Below are 21,065 nucleotides of genomic sequence, written 5' to 3'. Positions count from 1 at the left end.
CATCAGTCCCAAATGTAAACAAACAACAATTTAACAAATATTAACAACAACAGCAGAAAACTCCACAGCTTACTGAAACTGAAGCATGACAATTCCATTCACGATCCACGATGAGGCTTGCTTATGTCGAAATAGCACCGGCGCCCTCAGAATATATCAACATATAACACAGCACATTACTTAGTACAAATCTGCAAGGTCACAGGTCACTGCGTTGTGTTAGCTCCACAACGCTCCACTGGCCAACATTATAATGCCTTCACGGTTAAGCTCACAGCATGCTGATGAAACAAACAAGGACGTTATCATCGATCGGAGGTACCTAAAGGTCTAGAAGCCTGTGCCGCTCAGTAACCCCTGACCTTTTATTTGCATGTTTGAGTTTGATAAAAAAAATAATTATTCTGCTTGTAAAAAAAACCACCAACAAAATATAAAGTGATTCTTTATCAAGCAAAGAACCTTGCTTAGTTGCTTCTGCACTTTCTGCTCATTAAATATTATTCAGTGTGGAATGAAATGACTAGGACATTAATATGCATTACATACTGTAGTCTGTAATCACTTTAATGGCAGCAGTGACAATGAATGCAATCAGTGGGGCAAATAAAAAGGAAAGAAAAAGGGACTGTAGGCATGGTAAACTAAGAGAATAAGATGAGGTGAAGCAACCCGGGTACTTGGAGGGACAAAAAGAAAGCACACACACACACACACACGCGCGCATGCACGGGCCTCTAGAGGAGTACAAAGTAATGAAAAGTACACTGCCGCCTGCTCTACCTTTAAGTCCCCAACAGCTAGCACAAACACAGCCCGACGTCTCCTCCATCTAACTCCCTTTACCTCCTCCGTGACCACATATGAGCAATAATTCCAATCTTTGCCTGCTTGTCCACTTTCCATCTTGCCTCCCACTTGCACGGGCTCTGGCTAAAGTTGCATATCATGTGGTCCATTAAGAGTCTGAGGGGTGTGAAGCACTGAGACCAAAATATCCACAGCGCACTCTGTTTCGCTCACCAACTCATCGACTGAATGCCTTGGGGTAATATCACAATAAGCTTTCCTTGTCCCTGTTCCCTCCATGCAGTTCTATAATTCATCTTAATTGAGAAAAACAAGCAAGTAAAGGGAAGCACTGGAAGGATGTAAAGTGCAAGCCATGTGTTGGTGGGACTAAGGGATTATGTGTATATTTTCTATCTGGATAAGGTGAGTGCGGGTGCTTAAAATTTCACAATATATTGACCTTTCGCTGTGTAGTAGGCTACTAAAACATATTTTCTCAGATGGGGCACAATGTACTTAACAACAGTCTTATCTGAAGAGGAGCTTTTTGTTTCAACAAAAACAATCGCTACTAGGGATGTCCGATATTGGCTTTTTTGCTGATAGCCGATATTGTTCAACTCTTAATTTCCGACTCCGATATCAACCGATACCGATACCAATATGATCACATTTCTTTTGTGTTCTAAAGTAACAATACTCTTAAATGAGTACGGTCGTTTTGTTGGCTACTCCACCCACCTCTGAGTAGATAATGAATGTATTACATATTTTATATAAGAATACATTTGTGTTTCTTGTGCCTTGATTTCTGTTTTTTTTTTAACTACTCAAGGGGGTCAATAAAGTTCTTATCTTAGCCATCTGAAAAGATCAAATACATTGTTTTTGGTGCCCAACTGTTTCCCAAGTATTTTAGCGCGTGTGAATGTATAAACGAGAGGCATTAACTTACATTTCTTTGTAGAAAGTCGCTTTATGAAAGTAAGTACATTTATTTGTATTAACTTACTGTACAGCGCAGTCTTGCCACATCCAATATGGCAGCATCTAATTGAGCTCGGTCATTACTCTGGTTGGAAAATAAAAGATTAAAAAAATGTTGACGGTAAAAAATTTATGTCGGCTTTTAATGTAGGGAAAATAACGACACCTGTTATACCGATAACACATTTTTATGTCAATATCCGGCCGATAATTATTGGTGGTCAATATTATCGGACAACCCTAATCGCTACTGATCAAGGGAACGCTTTGTACTCAGAAGTAATGGGCGACAGAAACGATATGCAACAGAAATGACAAGTAGTATAAATTTGGTCCATGATTTTAATAATGATTTTAATTCTATCGGCCTTTTGTGATAATGCATAATGTATTTTTGTACTTTGGATACTGTTGATTATCTTGTTTGTTAAACTTGTGTTAAACGTTCCCTTTCAATTTGGTATCAAATCAATATGCAAGCTTAAATCATAGTGAATGCAAGTGAACGAAAGTGAAGCTCAAGTTTAACCCGTTCCAACGGTAGTATCCCAACGTCCAGCTGAAATAAAATATGTAGGACGAATACTTACCTATTGATCAGTGCTCATGTAAACCTTTCATCAAAATTTGACCATGGAAAGTCCACATTTTTGAACTAGTATCACTTACGTGCTATAAAATGAATTAAGCAATGAATCATGTTCAATATTTCAAGTTCGTGAAGATTACAAAAGGTTTATGTTTCTTGTTTCTTAAGTGTCAGGAGTAGAGGTGACATGGCTGCAAGTCAAATGTCTGAAAGGGTACGTGACTGTAAAAAGTTTGAGAATCGCTGTACTAAAGGAAAGAAAGCTAATACTTGGACCTTTTCCTTTGAAGGCTCTGCAGCCAGTACAACTATTGTCTTGTATTAAATGCATCTGCAATATTAAGTTGTATAATTACTTGAATGTTACACTATAGACTGCATCCCTTTTTCTTAACTGTTTGGCTTTCCTTGGAGGCTTTGTAACCTGCTCTGAAGTTCTTCTATTATCATTTATATGCCAAAAAATATATTGTAATATATATTTTCATGACATGAGGCTCGTCCAATTATTTTTCAGATTTTTTTAAGTGTCTTCCTGCCCTTCTCCAAATAGTTTCTATCATCACTTTTGATATGTGAAACAATCTGCCGTGTCTGGTTACAACGTTCCAATAGCAAATAACACTCAGGATCAGTGGTCGATTGAGGCCCATCTTATATTTCAGCATACTCTTGGACATTTGTGACTACATTCCTGATGTTCAGTCAATACAGAATAAAGTCATGAAAGCGAGAATTTTTACACTAGCTGCCGCCGTGCCTGGCATCTGCTACAGTTCTATAAGTGGGTACATGTTTTTTTAAAAAATACAGTAGAGTAGCGTTTGTGTTCCTGAGTAATTTTTTTTTCATCCACGCTTCAAAGCCTGCTCTATCTAGGGCAGTGGTCAGCAGTTTTAATCAATTTTCCAAACACAGGAGCACTACGGCAGCCAGGATTTCCCAGCAGGGCTGTTGGGAATGGACATAGCAATAATAATAACACAAAATCTAATCTGAATTATGCTCTAAAGAGATTAGGTCAGAATAATCCCTAGAATAAACACAAATAGGGAGGGGGGTTGCCACTTCAAACACACACAAACTGCCTGTTTGTGTGTGTACTCTATATTGTGGCATTTGTGTTTGATTAGGAGACTGAGGAGAGATGATGGTGCTTATTTTACAGGGTTTTTGTTCAGAAGTATATTTTTACTGCACATAATAGTAACTATTAAAAATTTACATCTGCATTATGTTATGACCAAATATCCATATGGAAACTATGTTTATCTAGAGAGTTCTGATGAAAAAGCCTGGCTTCCACCAAGTACTGCAGTTTGCTTGGTTTAGAATGATAAACAATCATCTGTATTCTGTTTCCACTGTAAAAATAGTATGATTTCATAGCCACATGACGTCGTGTAACCCTCCAATCAATTAGAATGTAAAAAACAAGAACAAAAAGGATAACAACTGAGGCGATCCAACACTTCTTGGCATGTGGCAGTTTATTACAAAAAAAAGTGAAGCCTGGATGAAGATAAAGCATGATTTGTGCTCTTCCAATTCCATTCCCATTGTTGCACATAAGTGATCTTTTTTGTCAACCAATGAACAGACTCAAGTGTGAGGTATTGTTTCACTGTAGGTATTGTTCCACTGAAGTTGGTAAGGGAGAACACGGTTGGTTGTCACACTTTTTGTATGTGAATTGCTCTCCATCAAACAAATAGTCATTGTCAAGTTCTTTTGGACTTCAGCCAACCCACACTTGAAAAGGCAGAGAAGCTCGTCAAGGACGCTTCATCATCTTAACCCCAGTAGATTTTCTTGAGGTTTTTTTTTTTCACACTTTTTACAGGAGCTTGTCAGGTTAGGTTGATAACCTTGAATCAACAAGGAATAGCATCAAATCACTACTCAAGACTAAACACAGTTGTACCTTAGGAACAACGATAGTTGGTACATACCAGTGGTCTCTCCGGTCTCCATTTAAGTAGTGATATCTCTTCATTGTCCACTAAATTTACCATTTTTTTACGCTGTACAACCACCTAGCATCATACCATGCATGTCACAAGTATGTCGCACAGATATCAACCAAGTCAATTTTTCATCATTTGTATCAGGTGTGAAAGACATGCACTTTTAGCATCGTAATTGTCATAAGAATTGTCATACTCTTTGATGAATACATGTACAGTGATGTACAGTCACGTGATGCTTATTTTTAACAATATATTCTCAAAACAGCCAAATTCGACCAAACAGTCATTCTTACATTAAATTGAAGCTTAAGGTGTTGGCTTGGAATATGTTCCAACACATTGTAACAAAGGGGTAACTATCAAAGACATGCTGACACACTGCTGACAACCAACCCCATCACGGGAATGGTTGTCACACACTATGGGGTTGTTTGTCACAATGTTATTTTAACGGGAAACATCTTTTTCAAAAGGCTAAAAGGCATAACTAAATTTGAAAGTTGAATTGCAAGGACAAATTGCAAGTTGACAAACACATAATTTAACGCATCTGACCACAAAGTGAGCAAGGAACATGAACAACCATGTCCAACTATTTAGCTAGCTAATAACAATCTAAATCGGCTATAACTTTCCCTTCACCCTTTTTAAGGGTAACAATTGTTTTGTTATGAACCCATTGTGTAAAAGCCTCAAAGACAAAATATCGAGGAGCTCAATATTTAGAATTTGAAAGTCCCCTCACCTCAAGTTCAGCTGTTATACCAGAGAAGACTATGTACTTGAGCTCTGATCCCAATTTCGTTAATTTCTAGACCACATTTTAAGAGACAGAGGCCTCTTGTAGTGAGATATTTTAAGTGTAAGTGTGAAAACCACCCCGTGTGACAACCTCCCCTACCTCAGCAATGTGTGTCAAACAGTGGCACGGTATGGATCAATTATTTTTGGAGTCCTCACAACATTTGCTGGTGGAAAATGCTGGGTGCAAATGGGGCAATATGGGGAAAATTTACAAACTGTCGCCACATTTTAGTTAACAAGGATAAGGGTGGTATCAGTTAAGTGGTGAAACATTCATTGTTTTTCCACCTTCAACAGTCACATTTTTCTTGCATATTAGATCCAATTTTTCCTTGCTGGAGGTTGCACCTTTTGCACCACTTCCATAGCCTGTAGACCAGGTTTCTCAAACTTAGTAGTGCCAGGAACGCCTTTAAACAGGACTTAAATTTTTTTTTTATTTTTACAAGGATCGGCTTAATATCCTAACGTTACTCAAAAAAGGTTACCATTAATCCTGCTGGCAATTGTGGCTTCTGCACAGTACTATAGGTGCAATTAAGACGTGCCAAATATGCCTATTATACATTTATACAAGCTGTATCATATGACCATGTTAACAAATTGCATCTTGCATGTATTGATTGATTTGTGTAGCTATGGCGTTGCTATGCTGACTCTGTGTGGTCAGGGTTCAGGGATCAGTGTGGACAGAGCCCGAGGAGACCTTGAGGTCACCGGCTGCCTTTCTGCTGAGCCAGTTATTGTCCAGCATGCATGGCTGCACCACTTCATGTCTATTCAGAGTCTATTCAGCAGCTTCGGCTAAGTGCAACAGAAGAACCTGCTCCATTGTCTGACGCCAAGTCTGTTTGAGCTGCGCTCACTTCATCTCCCAGTGAGTTCAGAGGAACAGATAAGTCTCAAAGAATAGGGGCGGAATTACATGAGGGAAAAAAAAGACGTTGAACTCATTCAGGTTGATTTTAGCTCTCTACAAGCTGCTTGACCTCACTGGAGGATCTTTGTGTAAAGCCTCAAAAGAGAACAGTTACAAAAGGGAGAATAGGCTTCTCATCACCTATACAGCCTGTTGAATGTAAGCAAGTTGTCTAAGCTCACTTTAATTTAGTTCCCCTTCAGTTTCATTGGATACAATTAGAAGCAATAATATACCCCACTGTAATGGCTGACCAGAGATCAGTGGCATTGCTAATAAGCTCACAATTCCCAATATATTGCGTCAGTGTATAATCGTACAATGGTCGTATCACACTCAGTAAAAAAGACATCTGGAGGCATCAGAAAATATACTGTGAGCAGAATTAAGTCAGAGTGCAATGGCTTTCTCACTTAGAGGGCCTCTAAAGAGCACAATTATTACCTTCCCAGAAAGCAATTGTGCTTTGGGCCAATTAGAGGTTGTGTCAATATCAATGTGAGCTCATAAAAATCTACCCTTGGATCATTCAGCGACATGACTCACGGGTAAGCCTTTAAATGTGTCATAAATATGAGTCTATGTCTAAAATTAACGGTCAAGCTTTATATTCCATTCCCCTCGCACTGGACCTGAGCCACGCATTTGTTAGTGTCGACGCTGCTAATGAAATAAATAAACTTGTAATCACACTTGTTAGGGCCCCATAAGTGGCAGGTAAAGACAAGGGGCCTGCGGGGGATTCAATGTCTCCTCTCAGATCTTACCCCATCAAGAGGTATTTAGGGAGGTTAGAGGGGCTGCTATTTTGTTTGTAGAGACAGACGCCCTCATCCAGGATGTCTCAGTGTAATTACACGCTACAGAAGACCTTCATTCCTGTCTTCTTCACACAGAGAGATGAAAGACAAGAGACAGAGGCATGTAATCGCCCCTCTTTCTGAAAAAAAGGGAGTAGAGCAGACAAGGGGCAGAGAAAATAGAAGGATAAAGGCTTGGTGAGTAGCTGTGAGGTTTTAATAAACCTCCTCTGTCTCTTGTTTACAGTCTCTCAAACACGAGCTGCCTTTCATTATTCTTACAGTTTCCTGTTGTCCGCCTAAGGACAGATGTGTAAACTGTGCGAAAATGTAAGGCCCACTGCTGAGTGTTAAGGCGGACGAGATTTACACACTTCTCACCAGTGACTGTCGCTATGATAATAACACTCATCAAGGGCATTCAGAGGGACACCGTGAGGGACAGCATGTCATTCGCAGGTATCCAGAGGTGGACAATGAAATGCACACTAGCACACTGTTTCCAACTGCCTTTTGCCTGATTGATAACAGAATGTTGTGGAGTGTCTGACTAATTGTTTTCAGTCGAGGTCAAATTGAGTGCACTAATCAGCTGCAACCAGCAGAGGCGCTGTTTGTTTAGTAAAGCAAAACGATGTCAGCTATGGGAAGTCAAACCACAGACATGAAGACATCAGCCATGGATCCTCTGGGCTGCATTATTCTGCTCAAAATGACGCAAGAGTTCCGTTACAACCCCATTAATAATTGAAAGACAACAATAATTTATTAAAATAACAAATGTACGACTTTAGAAGAATATTTTCCCCCCAAATTTGGGCTGAATTCCGAATTTAAATTCAAAGATTCCTTTGTACTTTTTAAAAATTGATATTTTCTACATGTTTGTTCAATTTAGACCAAAAGTAAAGTGCAAAATAGCATATTGTTGTTAATGGAGGTTATATACTGATGATGGATTTTTTATTGGCAGGGTGTGGTAGAATGCTGGAGCCTCCGAACATCTAAGTTCCTGTGTGGCATCTGAGCCAACAGAGGAAATAAAAAAATCTAACATCCTGGAGTCTTGCTGTCACTGTGGTGCTGCCAGGAAAGCTTTATAGACTCCAAGAAGCAAATAAATAGCTTATCATCAATGGACACTGTATGCTGTAACTTTAGTTGGAAAATAGAAACCAGCTATGTGTCAATACAGTTTCTTGATAGAGAACAAATTATTGGTGGAGCTCTCTATTCCTTTTCATCTTTCTTTCCTCTGCTTTTTTTTTTTTTTTACTGCATATCCCCTTGCTGCCAACCCTGCAGGACACTGTGTTTGCCTGTCTATCTATCTGTGGTACAAACGCCTCGAGGGAGGGGACTACAAATGACCCATCTGCCAAGGAATATGCCAGTCCGTCTGTCTGGTTCTCCACAGGTATGTCTGTCCCTGCACGATGCATGTTGCATTTATTAAGGCAAGTAAGAGGAGGGCAGGAGTTGGCTGCAGCGTGAAGGTTGAATCCATAGACAGACACTGCTCAGTGTTTAATGACCCACTATAACTATACCTATTCATCTCCCGCATCACAGCACTGAAATACAATGGAAATGGTCCTCTGCTGAGCATATTGCATCATGTTCAATCATAAATCTTCAGTCATGTTTTTCTCATGGCCCTTCCACACATAACCACTCCCCTTTAAAAACACAAGGAAAGAAAGCGTATATGTTAAACTCATATGAATGCAAGCACAAATGTAGCAGCAGCCACTTCACAGCCTCCAGAGGAACCAATCAAGCATAAACAACACCGCATTCATCCCTGATTGATAAACATCCGTACCACATTAATTTGTGCAACGTGCAATCCCTACTTGCCACACACACACACACACACGCACACACACACACACACGTGCCTTAAACTGGCTCGCAACAGAAGCAGTCATTGAAGCAGAAACACCCAAAGTTAATGAACCTTCACCAGTCAGCATGGCTGTCCATCTGCTTTCATAATCCCCATTAACTGCTGGTTGTGGGTGCTACCCAATCAACATTATGAAACATACACACACATTCCAAAGCTATTTTCTGTATAGAATAAGATGTCTGTGGTAAGGTTGGGTGCTGTATAGGAGGGGTTGGTTACTGATGTATCTGTCACAGTGCCGTAGCTCAGCTCACTAGCTAATCTAAGAGTGGCAGAGGGAGGTGAGCGTGAGGTCGGCTGTTGAGCCCATCTGGTCAGCAGCAGGTAAGAGGCTTGAAACACACACACACACACACACACACACCTGCTGACACATTTGATGCGCACTTAAATCTAACCTTAATTACATGCAAGTACATCTGCCACATCAGGCCAGACCTTGTCCCGCGACTTCACATGCGATGCACATATTAAAACAATCCTTTAATCATCAATCAGGTGGATGTTTGTAGCGTGCGTCGCGCTCACCTGGCATGGCGGATGATGCAGGAGGATAAACAAGGTGGCCTCCTGTGCAATCTCAAAGTCCGATCTAGCAAGAAAGATGTGTCCGTGCGTGTGTGTGCCGCTGATTGAGATTGGGATTTGACCTTACCCAGACCTTTGCAGAAAAGGGAGTACATTAATACCTATGTAATACAACTGGCTTCCCATCAAGCGTGCAGCCATCACACACACACATAAACCACACAAACCAAGCCAAAATGAGCTTGTGATTAAGACCTGCATTCAAGGCCAGAGGAGTGTGTGTTTAGACTGTCCCAGTCAAAAAGTCCTGAAGAAGGAGTACGATTCGAGTCCTGGCAATAAAGACGGGTAGAGGAATTAAATGGTGATGAAGGGCAGAACTCATTTCGCTGTTTTATTTGGGTAGTTTTGCTCCAAGAAACATTGGATGACTTCCCAAAATGGAAGAGTCTGTGCCAGTGTGGGTTTTATATGTAAAAAAGCGGTGGGTCTCCACTACGACAGTACATACCAGGAAAACTGCAGTATACAAACTTTTCCTCATAAAAAATGAATTCAAAACTCTACATGATTTAAAACTCAGCTTAATACATTTTTAGCTATGAAACAGAGGCTGAATGTTCTGAACTCCAGCAGAACAATCCTGTCCCGAGAAGTTTCCATTGCACAGATCTGCATGGATGTACACTTCCACAGCGTCAAGACATCGACAATCAATTCCTGACAATCAACAGAATTAAATAATTAATAGATGACAAATCCTGTCCCTGTTGCTCCATGGAAACTTGCCCCACAAGGCAGAGGAACAACAAGGACAGGCAGCGAAGGCAAAGATAAGCAAACACCGAGAAAGTTACAACAGCAACACTATAAGAATTATGAACATTATTTGTATATGTTCATTTTGTAACTCAATGACTGCTTTGTCAGAAAAACTCAACTTCTTTCACTCAAGCAGCATCTGATGGATGAGGCACTGCCCCACTTGCCCGTAATACAAAATCACTATGTGCATGAGTGACGACATGCGCTAGCACCACCTTTGACTGCAGAAGAGATTTAGGTGCCTTTTTCTTTTGACCTCTGATTAAGTGGCCAATCAATGCTCCATTATCGACAGGCACATTGAGCAATGGAGAAACATGGTGCTTTAATTCCACCTCAGTCACCATGCTAACAGGCTATCCACACGCAAACCTTTTCAGGTCAAAACAGCAAAGTATTTTATTGTTTCAGCATCTCATCCACATGGAAAAATTCTGGGTGCCCTGAAACTGTATTTTTTTAAAAAACGGCTTCCACAGTGGGAAAATCTGAAAAACCTGGCTTGTCGTTTTGGTGTCGACAGCCAACACATATTACGGCAGCACACTGTTGTCTGTCTCATCACAGACGTTAAGTATCATTTGCCTTGATTTGAAAACACAGGAGTGCGGGGGTGGGGCTGATTATTGTAAGTTGTTTTGAAAGTCATGCTGTTGCCTGACTTGCATGCGCACAGACATGCACACACACAGAAGGATTCAGGATCATTTGCATCCTCGCAGCTGAAGATACGCACTCATATGCTTGTCACTCCGGGGAGGTCTGTGTGTCATTCCCCTGCTTTGGACACACCAGCTGCTCAGTGTGCGCTCTGCAAAGGAGCTCCTTCCCACCTCACAGGGGGCCACCCCCACTCCCGCCGGTTCCATCCACATCCACTTCCACACATGACAAAGCGCTCCCATAACACCCATGTCTTACCGACCCACTGCAACTCAAACACCCCTCACATTCAGCAGCACCCTCAGGGCAGCTGGGACCCTAATAAGCGTTACACTCAGAAAAATGGGATTCTTCACGGTGCCTTTTAAAGAGCAAATCCCCAAACTCTGACAGAGAGCTGACTGGGTAAAAAAAATGATGGTGTGAAAGAGATATTGATGACAGAGATAGGTATATGTGGGACTATAAAGCTATTAATACGCCTGATGAGACTATCATCTAGTGACGGGAGGAAGAGGAAATTGGGATGAGTGTAGGCAATTTAGTAATGTGGAGGTAGTGAAAAGTAGCTTTGAGATTCAAAGGGGTTTCAACAAATACATTAACATGTTTGTGTCACTTCCGTCTGTGTTTCAAATGCAGCACATTTGCTCTCCTGCTGCAGAGTATCTTATTAACATGCTTTGAACAGAGCTGCTCTGTGGTTAAGCCATGGCTCCAGACGCACTCGCATACAAACAGGCACAAACACGAGCATTAACAGATTGACTTGGGCCTAAGCTCAGAGTGAACTTGGCTTCGACTGCTTCTTGAAGACAAAAAAGCTTCTAATGCTAAGAAGATAAGGAGAAATCTGCATAGCCTGAAAGAACTGTTCGGGGCGAGGACACACGCCGAGTGCTGGACCACAGGACCAGCCAATCAAGTGCTGACAGGGCCTCTGATCTATGGATCTCACCAAGGCTGTGTGTGTGTGTGTGTGTGCGTGTGTGTATGAGTCCCTCTCTGGGAAGGGGGTTGTTCAGGATCAGGCATGGCCCCCTGTAGTGAGTCCTTATCCTATTGGTCACGATGCTCCGAGTGCTGCTGGGATCTTAAATGAAAATTCCTGCACTCACTCTGGAGTGTACCAGCAGGTCTCCCGCATTACACACAAATTCAACTTCTTCAAAAGAGGCGGAGGTGGCACTGTCCTTTTTATGTCATGTGTTAAGAGTCATGCCTTTGCATTTTAATAAGCAGGAGAATCTTTTTTATAAAGCATGCAGATGTGGCCAGTCCCTGTGAGTGTCTTATGCAATAGAAACAACTGTCAAGAATCTCCCACAAGTAAACATTGGTCCTGCAGAACTCGAGTTTTGAGTTTTGAGTGTGTGTGTGTTCTCCTGCCGCCACCCTTCACCCCACACAAAGGGGCAGAAAAAGCCCTACGGAGTCTCCTATTCATCTAAAGTACAATGGAACCCCACAGAGGTTTTCTTCCCATTTCCCTGTCTGCCCCACCCATCTCCCCCCACAGGGCAGGATAGAAGGGCGGTGGGGGACCCTGTCATGCCAGCCCCGCAGCAACTCACCTCCCATCTGCCACCGAAACTCCCCCAACCCCATCCATCCTTCCATCCAACTCTCCTCCACGCATTGGCATTTCCAAAAAGGGTGGCAAGTTCATTTTCTTAAGTCGTAAACATAGCAACATTAATTAAAAATATTTACCCAATTGAATCGTCAATGCACAGCACTCTTTTGATTAAATTGAAACATTCCAGTGCTGTAGCAACGCTTAAAATGAATGGTCTGTGGCACAAGAGACCATTTAGTGTGAAATAAAGATATTTTCAAATGAATTGTAGAGGTGTAGCCATTGATGCTCAGTCTAACCTGACTATATACATGGTTTTTGTGAAATCAAATAACGACCTATATTCTTCTCAAGTCTGTCTAGCTCTGTGAAACGCTCCTCTGCTGCTCATTCCTCTTTCAATTCTTCATTGTCAGCTTCCCCCTCCATTTACCTCGCTCTTTTGCTCCTTCTACAGAGCCCTTGCTATTTGCGGCAGATTTATGGTCCTTCCTAACATGCACAATATTGGCAAGGCATTAAACATGTCTACTCTTATACTGTGAGCGCTCTCCATCGATAAGAGCCTTAATAAAAACATCTCCCTGGGGGATTTGTGTATATGTCTTTTTCTGCCTCCCGCCCTCCTGATAATATCCTTCTTCTGTCTAAACTTTTGGTGCTTGTGCTGCTTTGCAAGCTCTAAAGCTGGTCTTGCCTCACATCACTTCTTTCCTCTTATTCTGATTCTAATTCACGTTCTCCTCCTCCTCATAGCCTCATTCTTCAGTTTGTGCCAGAGGTTTAATGATGCTTGAATGGCACGGCTATGGAATTTTCTTCTTCTCATTCGAAGGGTATTTAAAAGCCAAGCTCTGAGATATCGCTTTATCTCACCGTGTCTCTCATAGAGTCATCTCTTACCCATCTGAAATTTCAGTTGGAAGGCCTCACAGTGGAACCTTCAAATTCAAAATGCCCCAACAGTTGTGCAAATGGACCAAAATGTAAAAGAGTAAAAGTCGTACAAAAACTCTGAGGTCGATCTGTCATTATAAGCCGCCGGCATCAAAGGGTTTATAATTGCACCCTTTGCTTTTACTTTGGCTTTTTGCAACACTTACTCCAGAAAAACTGCCTCAGTGGAGATGAGTGTTTAAGTGCTTCATTAATACTTAAGTGTAAGAGCTGGAAAAATGACTTTTATCACACCCAGCTCATTTGTCATTTAAGAAAGTCTGTACAGTTTCGTAACATTACAGTGACCATTAATGTTAAAAATGTTACCTAAAACATTGCCCATGCCGCTATTTCCTAACCTGTTTCCAAATCTAAGGTAGACCATTGTCCCAGGATGGCTCATGTTCAACCGTGGAGGTTCCAATGTAGTATGCTTACATCCTCTGGGTGCAATTGACACACTTGTTAGAACAGCCACTCTTTCATCTTGTCTTTAAAAGCCAATTGGTACCCTAAAATCCTTCACAGTCCCCTGCAGCCCCCCTCGGGTCAGTTACGCCGATGAGAGCCAAGCAGCAGTTACGGTCCCACTTCTTGCTCCTTTGCTGTCCACAATGTGAGCATCATAAGCACATTTTTAAATATTAACAAAGACCACTTTGCACGTATGAATAATACAGCAGAGAGGCCAGTGGCTGGCCAGCGATCCCATCCCCTGCCGCCTGATGGCCATAAAACTAATGCATTGCTCCGGGACAGAACGTGCCCGTGTCTCGTCAATACTGACAGGACCGGCCTGACAAACCAATCTGGTTCAAGCTTAGCCCAAAGAAATCTTTTCTTGTTTTCCTCTTTATTCCCCAACGTACTCACTCACCTGTTGACTACAGTTTCACACACACACTTTGATCTAATCGGACATCACAATGTTGTTTTTTCATGCAACATTTATTTTATTCAAGTTCAAAGTTATGAAGCGCTTTCGAGATGAAGCTTTTCAGCACACTATAGCTGTATTTACTGTATACAACTATACTGTATACTGTACACACAAAATGACTCCTAACATGGGGAGAATGTTTTATTCTATTTTATTCTATTTTATCTAACAAGCTAACTATTCATTCAGATTTGTTGTGGAATAAATCAATAAGTACAAATAATCAAGCACTTTCAATTGAATGCTTGGTCTCACTTATAACACTTTATTTATCCATCCATCCATTTTCTATGCCGCTTCTCCTCATTAGGGTCACGGGGGTATGCTGGAGCCTATCCCAGCTGACTTCGGGCGACAGGCGGGGTACAGCCTGGACTGGTCACGAGTTAATTGCAGGACACACATATACAAACAACCATTCATGCTCACATTCATACCTATGGACAATTTAGAGTCGCCAATTAACCTAACATTCATGTTTTTGGAATGTGGGAGGAAACCGGAGTACCCGGAGAAAACCCACACACACACACGGGGAGAACATGCAAACTCCACACAGAAATGCCCAACAGCCCAGAACCCAGATCTTCCCGATCTCCAGATTGTGACTGTGTGGCCAACGTGCTAACCACTACACCACCGTGCGGCCCCACTTTATTTATCCATCCATCCCATCCATTTTCTATACCGCTTCATCCTCGTTAGGGTCGCGGGACTTTATTTATATAACAGACAAATCTTTCACCTTGTTTTTTTAAAGAACTGGAATGTAACAGTAGACTGTGGGTCTTCCACTGCACTGTAGATCAAGAAAATGAAGCTTGCCACACTTAACACAACAACAGCCCCGGCCGTATTCATCAAGCTCTTCAAGGGAGTGTCTGACATGTAACGCAGCTTCAACTTCAAACACTTCACTGCTATTTCGACACACTCCGCTTTGCTCTCCTCCTGTCTTGACCTGGTCAGTCCGGACTAGTCTGCTGGCCTTCCCTGCCCTCCCCCAGGGTCATCCCAACATTTAATCCTGATGTGCACTGCAAACAGTGCGTAAACACACCTCCCACATGCCAGCTCATTGTATGTGATGAAGTAACACTGATAACACACAAGTTATAATAGCTAATTAATGTGTATGTCAGCACTGAAAGACAATTGCAGAAATGTGAAAGACACGAGGAATATACAGTACGTCCCATCATGTATTTCCCTAAATATATCTCTGTCTCACTCTCTCCTAGACACAAACTGAGACACAAGGAGCTATTGTCCCCCAGTGTCCCCCTCCTCCCAACTCTGCTCCCCTAACAGGACCTCACTGAAATACTCCACGCTTAATATCAACAATTCTCATGCAAGGATTTCAGAGCGGTCTACAATTTTAATAAACGTAAGCTGCTTTTCTGCGCCGCCTGTTTAGGAAATAATGCACATACGTGTGTGCTGCACCTTACAGGGTGGGGTCAAGAATGACCACAAGCCTATTGTGACAATTGGGGTGTCCTAGTGCTGCTGTCACTAATATCAAAAGTAAACTTTGCAGAGTATTAATTTGAGTGGTGTTTTGGCAAACCTTCTGCATTGTTCTTTTTTTTTTCTTACTGTAAAGCAAACTTAATCCACTAAACCCTGGGATTTCTGTCTAGTGTTTCAATCTGAAAAGCAAGGGAGGGAACATCCAAGCTTCTATTTGAACTGGACTAACACAGGGGACGACCATTTCCACGTCAGTTGTCCAAGTCCCATTAGCTCATCCACATTGACCTGGCCTTTGTGCCAAGTGAAGCATCTCCATGGGAGCTGGCTGCTGATTAAAGCTCGCAACACTCCAACATAATCATGTATGAGCAGCTCAGCGAATTAACTTCATTACTCAAGTTGTTAAAAAGAGCAACTAAATCAAAATCAAAATACTGCAATTTTTCTTATTAGCTATAAGCTTAATTAGGCAATTTACTCTTGGGGAGTTACTTTTTTAATGTTCCATGCAGAAGAGATCTGTACTATAGAGTTGTTCATATAAATGTATTTCATAAAACATTGCATGTTCATCTTATGGTTTGACTTCTTAATTTATTTTTTGCCATGAATCATTTGGTAACAGTAGAGAACATTGAGTAATATAATTGTTGAACTTACCGGTATCACACACGACATATCCCCCGACCAGAAGCAGAAGCACGATGGGACCGCAAGCTTGTCCACGCTGCATTCGAAAAGAGAGCATCTTTTCCCGCTACGCTGCTGCCAAGCGTTCGGGGGTGTGCGCAGACACAGGTAAGTGTCTCTTGTCCAGAAAAGCGATATAACTATCAGAAAAATATCAAACACAGTCCGATCCCACCATTAAGTGTCAGTATGGTGTAATTTCCCTCCAGTATCAAACTTTATCACAGCAAAATGTCGCCAGTAATCCAGGCAGTTTTCGTGTTAACATCTTAATAACAGCCACAAAAAGTCACCAAAAAGTTTGAAGCAGTTGTCTGGTAAAAGAGTTAAAAAAAAAACTTAAAAAAAACAATACTCGCTACGATAAGAGATGTTGTCAGATAGCCCTGATGGAAGCAGACTGGACGCCCGAGTCTGCTGGAGGCACTCTGGACTTGCTTCCGGCCCGCCAGGTGTAAACAAGAAGACGCACGGACCAACACAAGCCGGACTAGCAGCTCCCGCCTGGCCAATCACATTGCATCCTCCTCCTCCTCGGCTTCATCCCAATGAAGACTGAGCAAGTGAAAGCAAGTTCATTGCAAGACAAGAGGGAAAAGATGGGCTGAGGAGAGAGAGAGAAAACCCGGACCTACTGTGGATTCTGCTGGCTCAGTTATAGAATGCCTTTATTGTCATTGTAAGAGGTACAAGGAAATTGTTGCATATATCTATTTCTCTATCTAGCTATCTGTCTGCAGGTATCCTTAACCAAACGTGCTTTTATGATTTATTATTTCCTGTCAATCCACTTTGCCCATAATAATTGTACCCCCGGTGGCCACAAGGGAGCACCCTTTCGTTAATGAGCCTCCAATGTGGATTACAATCCAGTGTACTTTCTGGTGTGTACTGTCATTAAGAGTGGACGCCACTAGGAAATGGAATTTGTTGTTTTAAGGACTGTTTAGACTGAGGGCAAAAATAATCAAGTGAAAGAATTGATAATAGGCTACAGACCGGACGTCCTCCCTTTTTTCTATACCACTTGTCCTCATTAGGATTGCAGGTGACTATGGGCGAGAGGCGGGGTACACCTTGAGCTGGTTTCCAGTTCATCACAGGGCCAGACGGGATGTTTTAGTTTGGATGTGATAAGTCACAGCTCAAACAGGCTCATGCTTATCAACATAATCTGTATTTTCATCAGTATCGTTTGGTATTAGTGATGGAAAAGTACCATTAAGCAATTTCAAAGGTACATTTTTAGCGAAGAGTGAATTTAGGCTCAAGTAAAATGAACTTTTACAATATTTGAAACAATATTTGTAGATATCGCTAGCTGGAGGCGACATTGTTGTATGATTTATTGTGTCAGTATACTCATCCATCGATCCACCATTTTCTATACCACTTGACCTTACTAGGGCAAGCTGGAGTCCATCCCAGCTGACTTCAGGCAAAAGATGATCACAGGGGTCATAGATACGTAAATAGACATAGACAAACAACCAGGAAAATGTTATTGTTATTAAATAATATTGGCTTTCTTAGCCATATCTTATATACCGGCATTGTCCAGCATTTCTTTACTGATGCCGATACAACTGATATCTGATACCAATACATTTTGTCTCAACAACATAGTTACTAAAAAATCATGACCAATAGTCAACTGCCTAAAAATCTTTTTAACATTATTAGAGCCATGTAAACATGCAATAGCACCCCTATATTCACCTTATACTCGTATTACCTAATATAGAAGACATGATAAGCAATAATAAGACATAATAACTCACCGTCAGCATTGGGAAAGCTCCTTGTTGTAGCTTCTCTAACATAATGTGGGTCGATCGCACATGGTATTAAAAAAAATTATCCATTCTCACTATGACGTTTGCCACTTGATTGATATACAGTAGTCATGCCAGTCTGACATGAATGTGGCATACATAGACATACACTCCGACACTACTGCTAGCTTTGTTTACATCACATTACACAACGCTAAAGTGCAAGTTACGGGATCTTTGAAGTAACACAAGAGATGGCTGCCGCTTTAAGCATAGCAATACACGGAGCTAACTAGTTAGCCTCCAATTTATTTATACGAAATGTAAGAATGGGCTTGAAATTGAATGTCAAGAAGGAAAAAAAATAAGAAGCCAAAAACATATCACTTCCACACGGAATAACAGGCCATGGTCAACCATGACACAGTGATCATTTATTAATCAATTAATATTTGAAAACAGCGATAGAGTGAGGGATCAATATTCAAACCTCGATGTAGAGAGGGACAGCTGTGTTGAAGGAACATGCCCTACTATCCCCTCGCATAACCAGTGCTGAACAGTCATTGTAAATTGCTTCTTTACAATCAGAAGGCAAAACTTGGAAATCATTCCAGACCGCGAACATACTGAGCAGCAACTTTGTTGCTTCGTAAAGTTCGGCACAGTTTGATGAGGTCTCACTGCCGCACAGAAAAAACAATACCGATCTGATCTGACATCTCATTTTTATGCCAATATCGTCCAATAACATCGGTTGGTGTGATTATACATTGCTGCTGAAGTAAGACACGAAAATCACATTGACCCCGCAATCCAAAAACTACAAATGGCTCAGTGCAGTTCATTAACTGTGTGAGACAGTTGTGCCTGCAGCACATCAGTGAAGTTCAGGGAACTTGCTGGCATCGGTAGTCATTGGTTGGTAGTTCATCAGAATGACACCCCATGGGCGGAAGTAATAACAAACTGTACTGTTGAAAGTGAGGGAAAATCACTGACTGCTGTTTTGGAGTTGGAGTATTGAGTTTGCATTTTTATCAAAAAATGCATTTTACTTGACTTTCTCTTGTATTTCTCATGAAGCCATAACACAGTAGACATTTACAATCAACATATACAGTATGAGATACAGTAAGGGCATAATGTGTGCATAACTATAATCAGACTGTAAAAAGATTATGACTACAATACTCTACATGGAAGTCATGGAAATGCCATCATTTTGGATTTACTTTATAAAAGACCCCATAGTGCACATGTCTCAAACTCGTGCCCTGGAGGGCCGAGACGCTGCAGGTTTTCTCTCCAACCAGTTTCTTCAGCAGGTGATTTAATTGATGAGCTCCTTCCCTCAAACTGAAGGTGTTGATCATTAAAATCACCTGCTTTAGTGACTGGCTGGCCTCGGGCCTCCATGGCACGAGTTTGACACCCCCGCCATAGTGTGTTCTTGTTGATGTATGCGGACACTTTCAAACCAAAATGCCCTTTTCTTTTCTAGTATGACTGCACTCTAGTGTACAAAGCAAGTTGCATAAAAATATCCTTGGAGTTGATCTTGGTGTGCAAGAACATGAGAGCCCTGACCTCAACCCCATCAAACACCTTCGGAAAGAATGAAAGGCTTCTTTGAAATGACGAGAAATTGGGAACTTTAAAATAAAGAAACCAAAAGGGAGACTGTAAGACCTAACAGGGCATTAACTATCTCGGTGGCGACACCTTTTCTAATTCAAAATGTAAAAGTCAAGGGCACCTACTGTATATGTGGAGAACGGTGCAGGCTACAAAGCAATGAAAAAACTAGACTATTGTTAAGAACATAAAGTGTCATTGTTAGGTATCACAGACCCTCCAGTGCATTGTGTTGCAGCCTTGGCATAAAACAGTGCAAACTGCATATCTCAGAAAAACAGAGGAGCTCTAAAAATAGCAGGCACGTTCCAAAAGATGCCATAATTGAATATTATTTTCAGGAATGATTAAGTTGACCTATTCAGGAGACTAATTATTTTTTTTGCAGGCCAGAGGAGAAATTGTTTAATAGATTCTGGTTGAAGTGAATAAGGCAAAATAACAGCACTAGCCTGCAGGCTTTCAGCCCACCACAAAGACTTAACCTTTTATAAAATGAATACTACCACAGACAATAGGGTGTCTTTATGTTTGGTGTGCTGTATAGTTTGAAAGTTTACAGCCACGTAGTTTCAGTCACACACTTTTCAGAAGTCGACCAGTCCCGGGTGTAGTTCACCTTTCGGCCAAGGTCAGCTGGGATAGGCTCCAGCTCCCCAGGACCCTGAACAGGATAAGTGGTAGAAAATTATGGATGGACTTCAGAGATCTATGTCGGGATGGGCAAAGGGATCAATGTCTTTGGTTGACGATGTTGAAAATGTAGCGATGGGAGAATATTTATCTGAATGTTCTGAACTCCTGTTTTCATGCCAGACACAATGTGTCCCAAACCCTGAGGCACTTTTTTCCAGTGTGTCTCTGTGTCACAGCTGCATCCCTCCAGGTCACTGGTGTGTGTGAGTGGCAAGAAGAAAAACTCTGACTCACTTGGGGAGAGGTCGTTTGGCGCCACCAGCTGGTTTATACGAATGACAACCTATCTTTTTTTTTTTTTTTTTTACTTTAATGTAGGAAAAAAAATACATGCCACGATGATAGGCTAAAGACAAGATAAAAGCTCATATTTGAAATGACAAATATGTGGTAAGAAGCTATATTACGTATAACAATAATAAAGTTGCTGTAGCAACAAAGCAAGTGCTGGTCCACCAATGTTGTAGAACAGTACTGTGAAGTAGGTGATCCAGGGCAATAACATCCAATTGTCCTATTTCATTGTGTGATAGAAATGAT

At 41.4% G+C, this 21,065-nt stretch overlaps 1 protein-coding gene across 3 annotated transcripts in view; it reads right to left on the bottom strand.

Moving 5' to 3' along the window:
• Window positions 1–16,965, bottom strand: part of unc5b (unc-5 netrin receptor B) — a 58,791-nt gene extending 41,826 nt beyond the window's left edge. For all 3 annotated transcript variants that reach the window (XM_054799750.1, XM_054799751.1, XM_054799749.1), the window contains exon 1: window positions 16,387–16,965. In XM_054799750.1, the coding sequence (XP_054655725.1) occupies window positions 16,387–16,474 (88 nt within the window). In that variant the 5' untranslated portion in view covers window positions 16,475–16,965. The remainder of the gene's footprint in view (window positions 1–16,386) is intronic.
• Between the last annotated feature and the right edge of the window lie 4,100 nt (window positions 16,966–21,065).

This window comes from Dunckerocampus dactyliophorus, chromosome 14, assembly GCF_027744805.1.
Source record: "Dunckerocampus dactyliophorus isolate RoL2022-P2 chromosome 14, RoL_Ddac_1.1, whole genome shotgun sequence".
Taxonomy (NCBI): domain Eukaryota; kingdom Metazoa; phylum Chordata; class Actinopteri; order Syngnathiformes; family Syngnathidae; genus Dunckerocampus; species Dunckerocampus dactyliophorus.
Note: the sequence above shows the minus strand (reverse complement) of the source record. Positions and strands in the feature narration are given on the sequence as shown.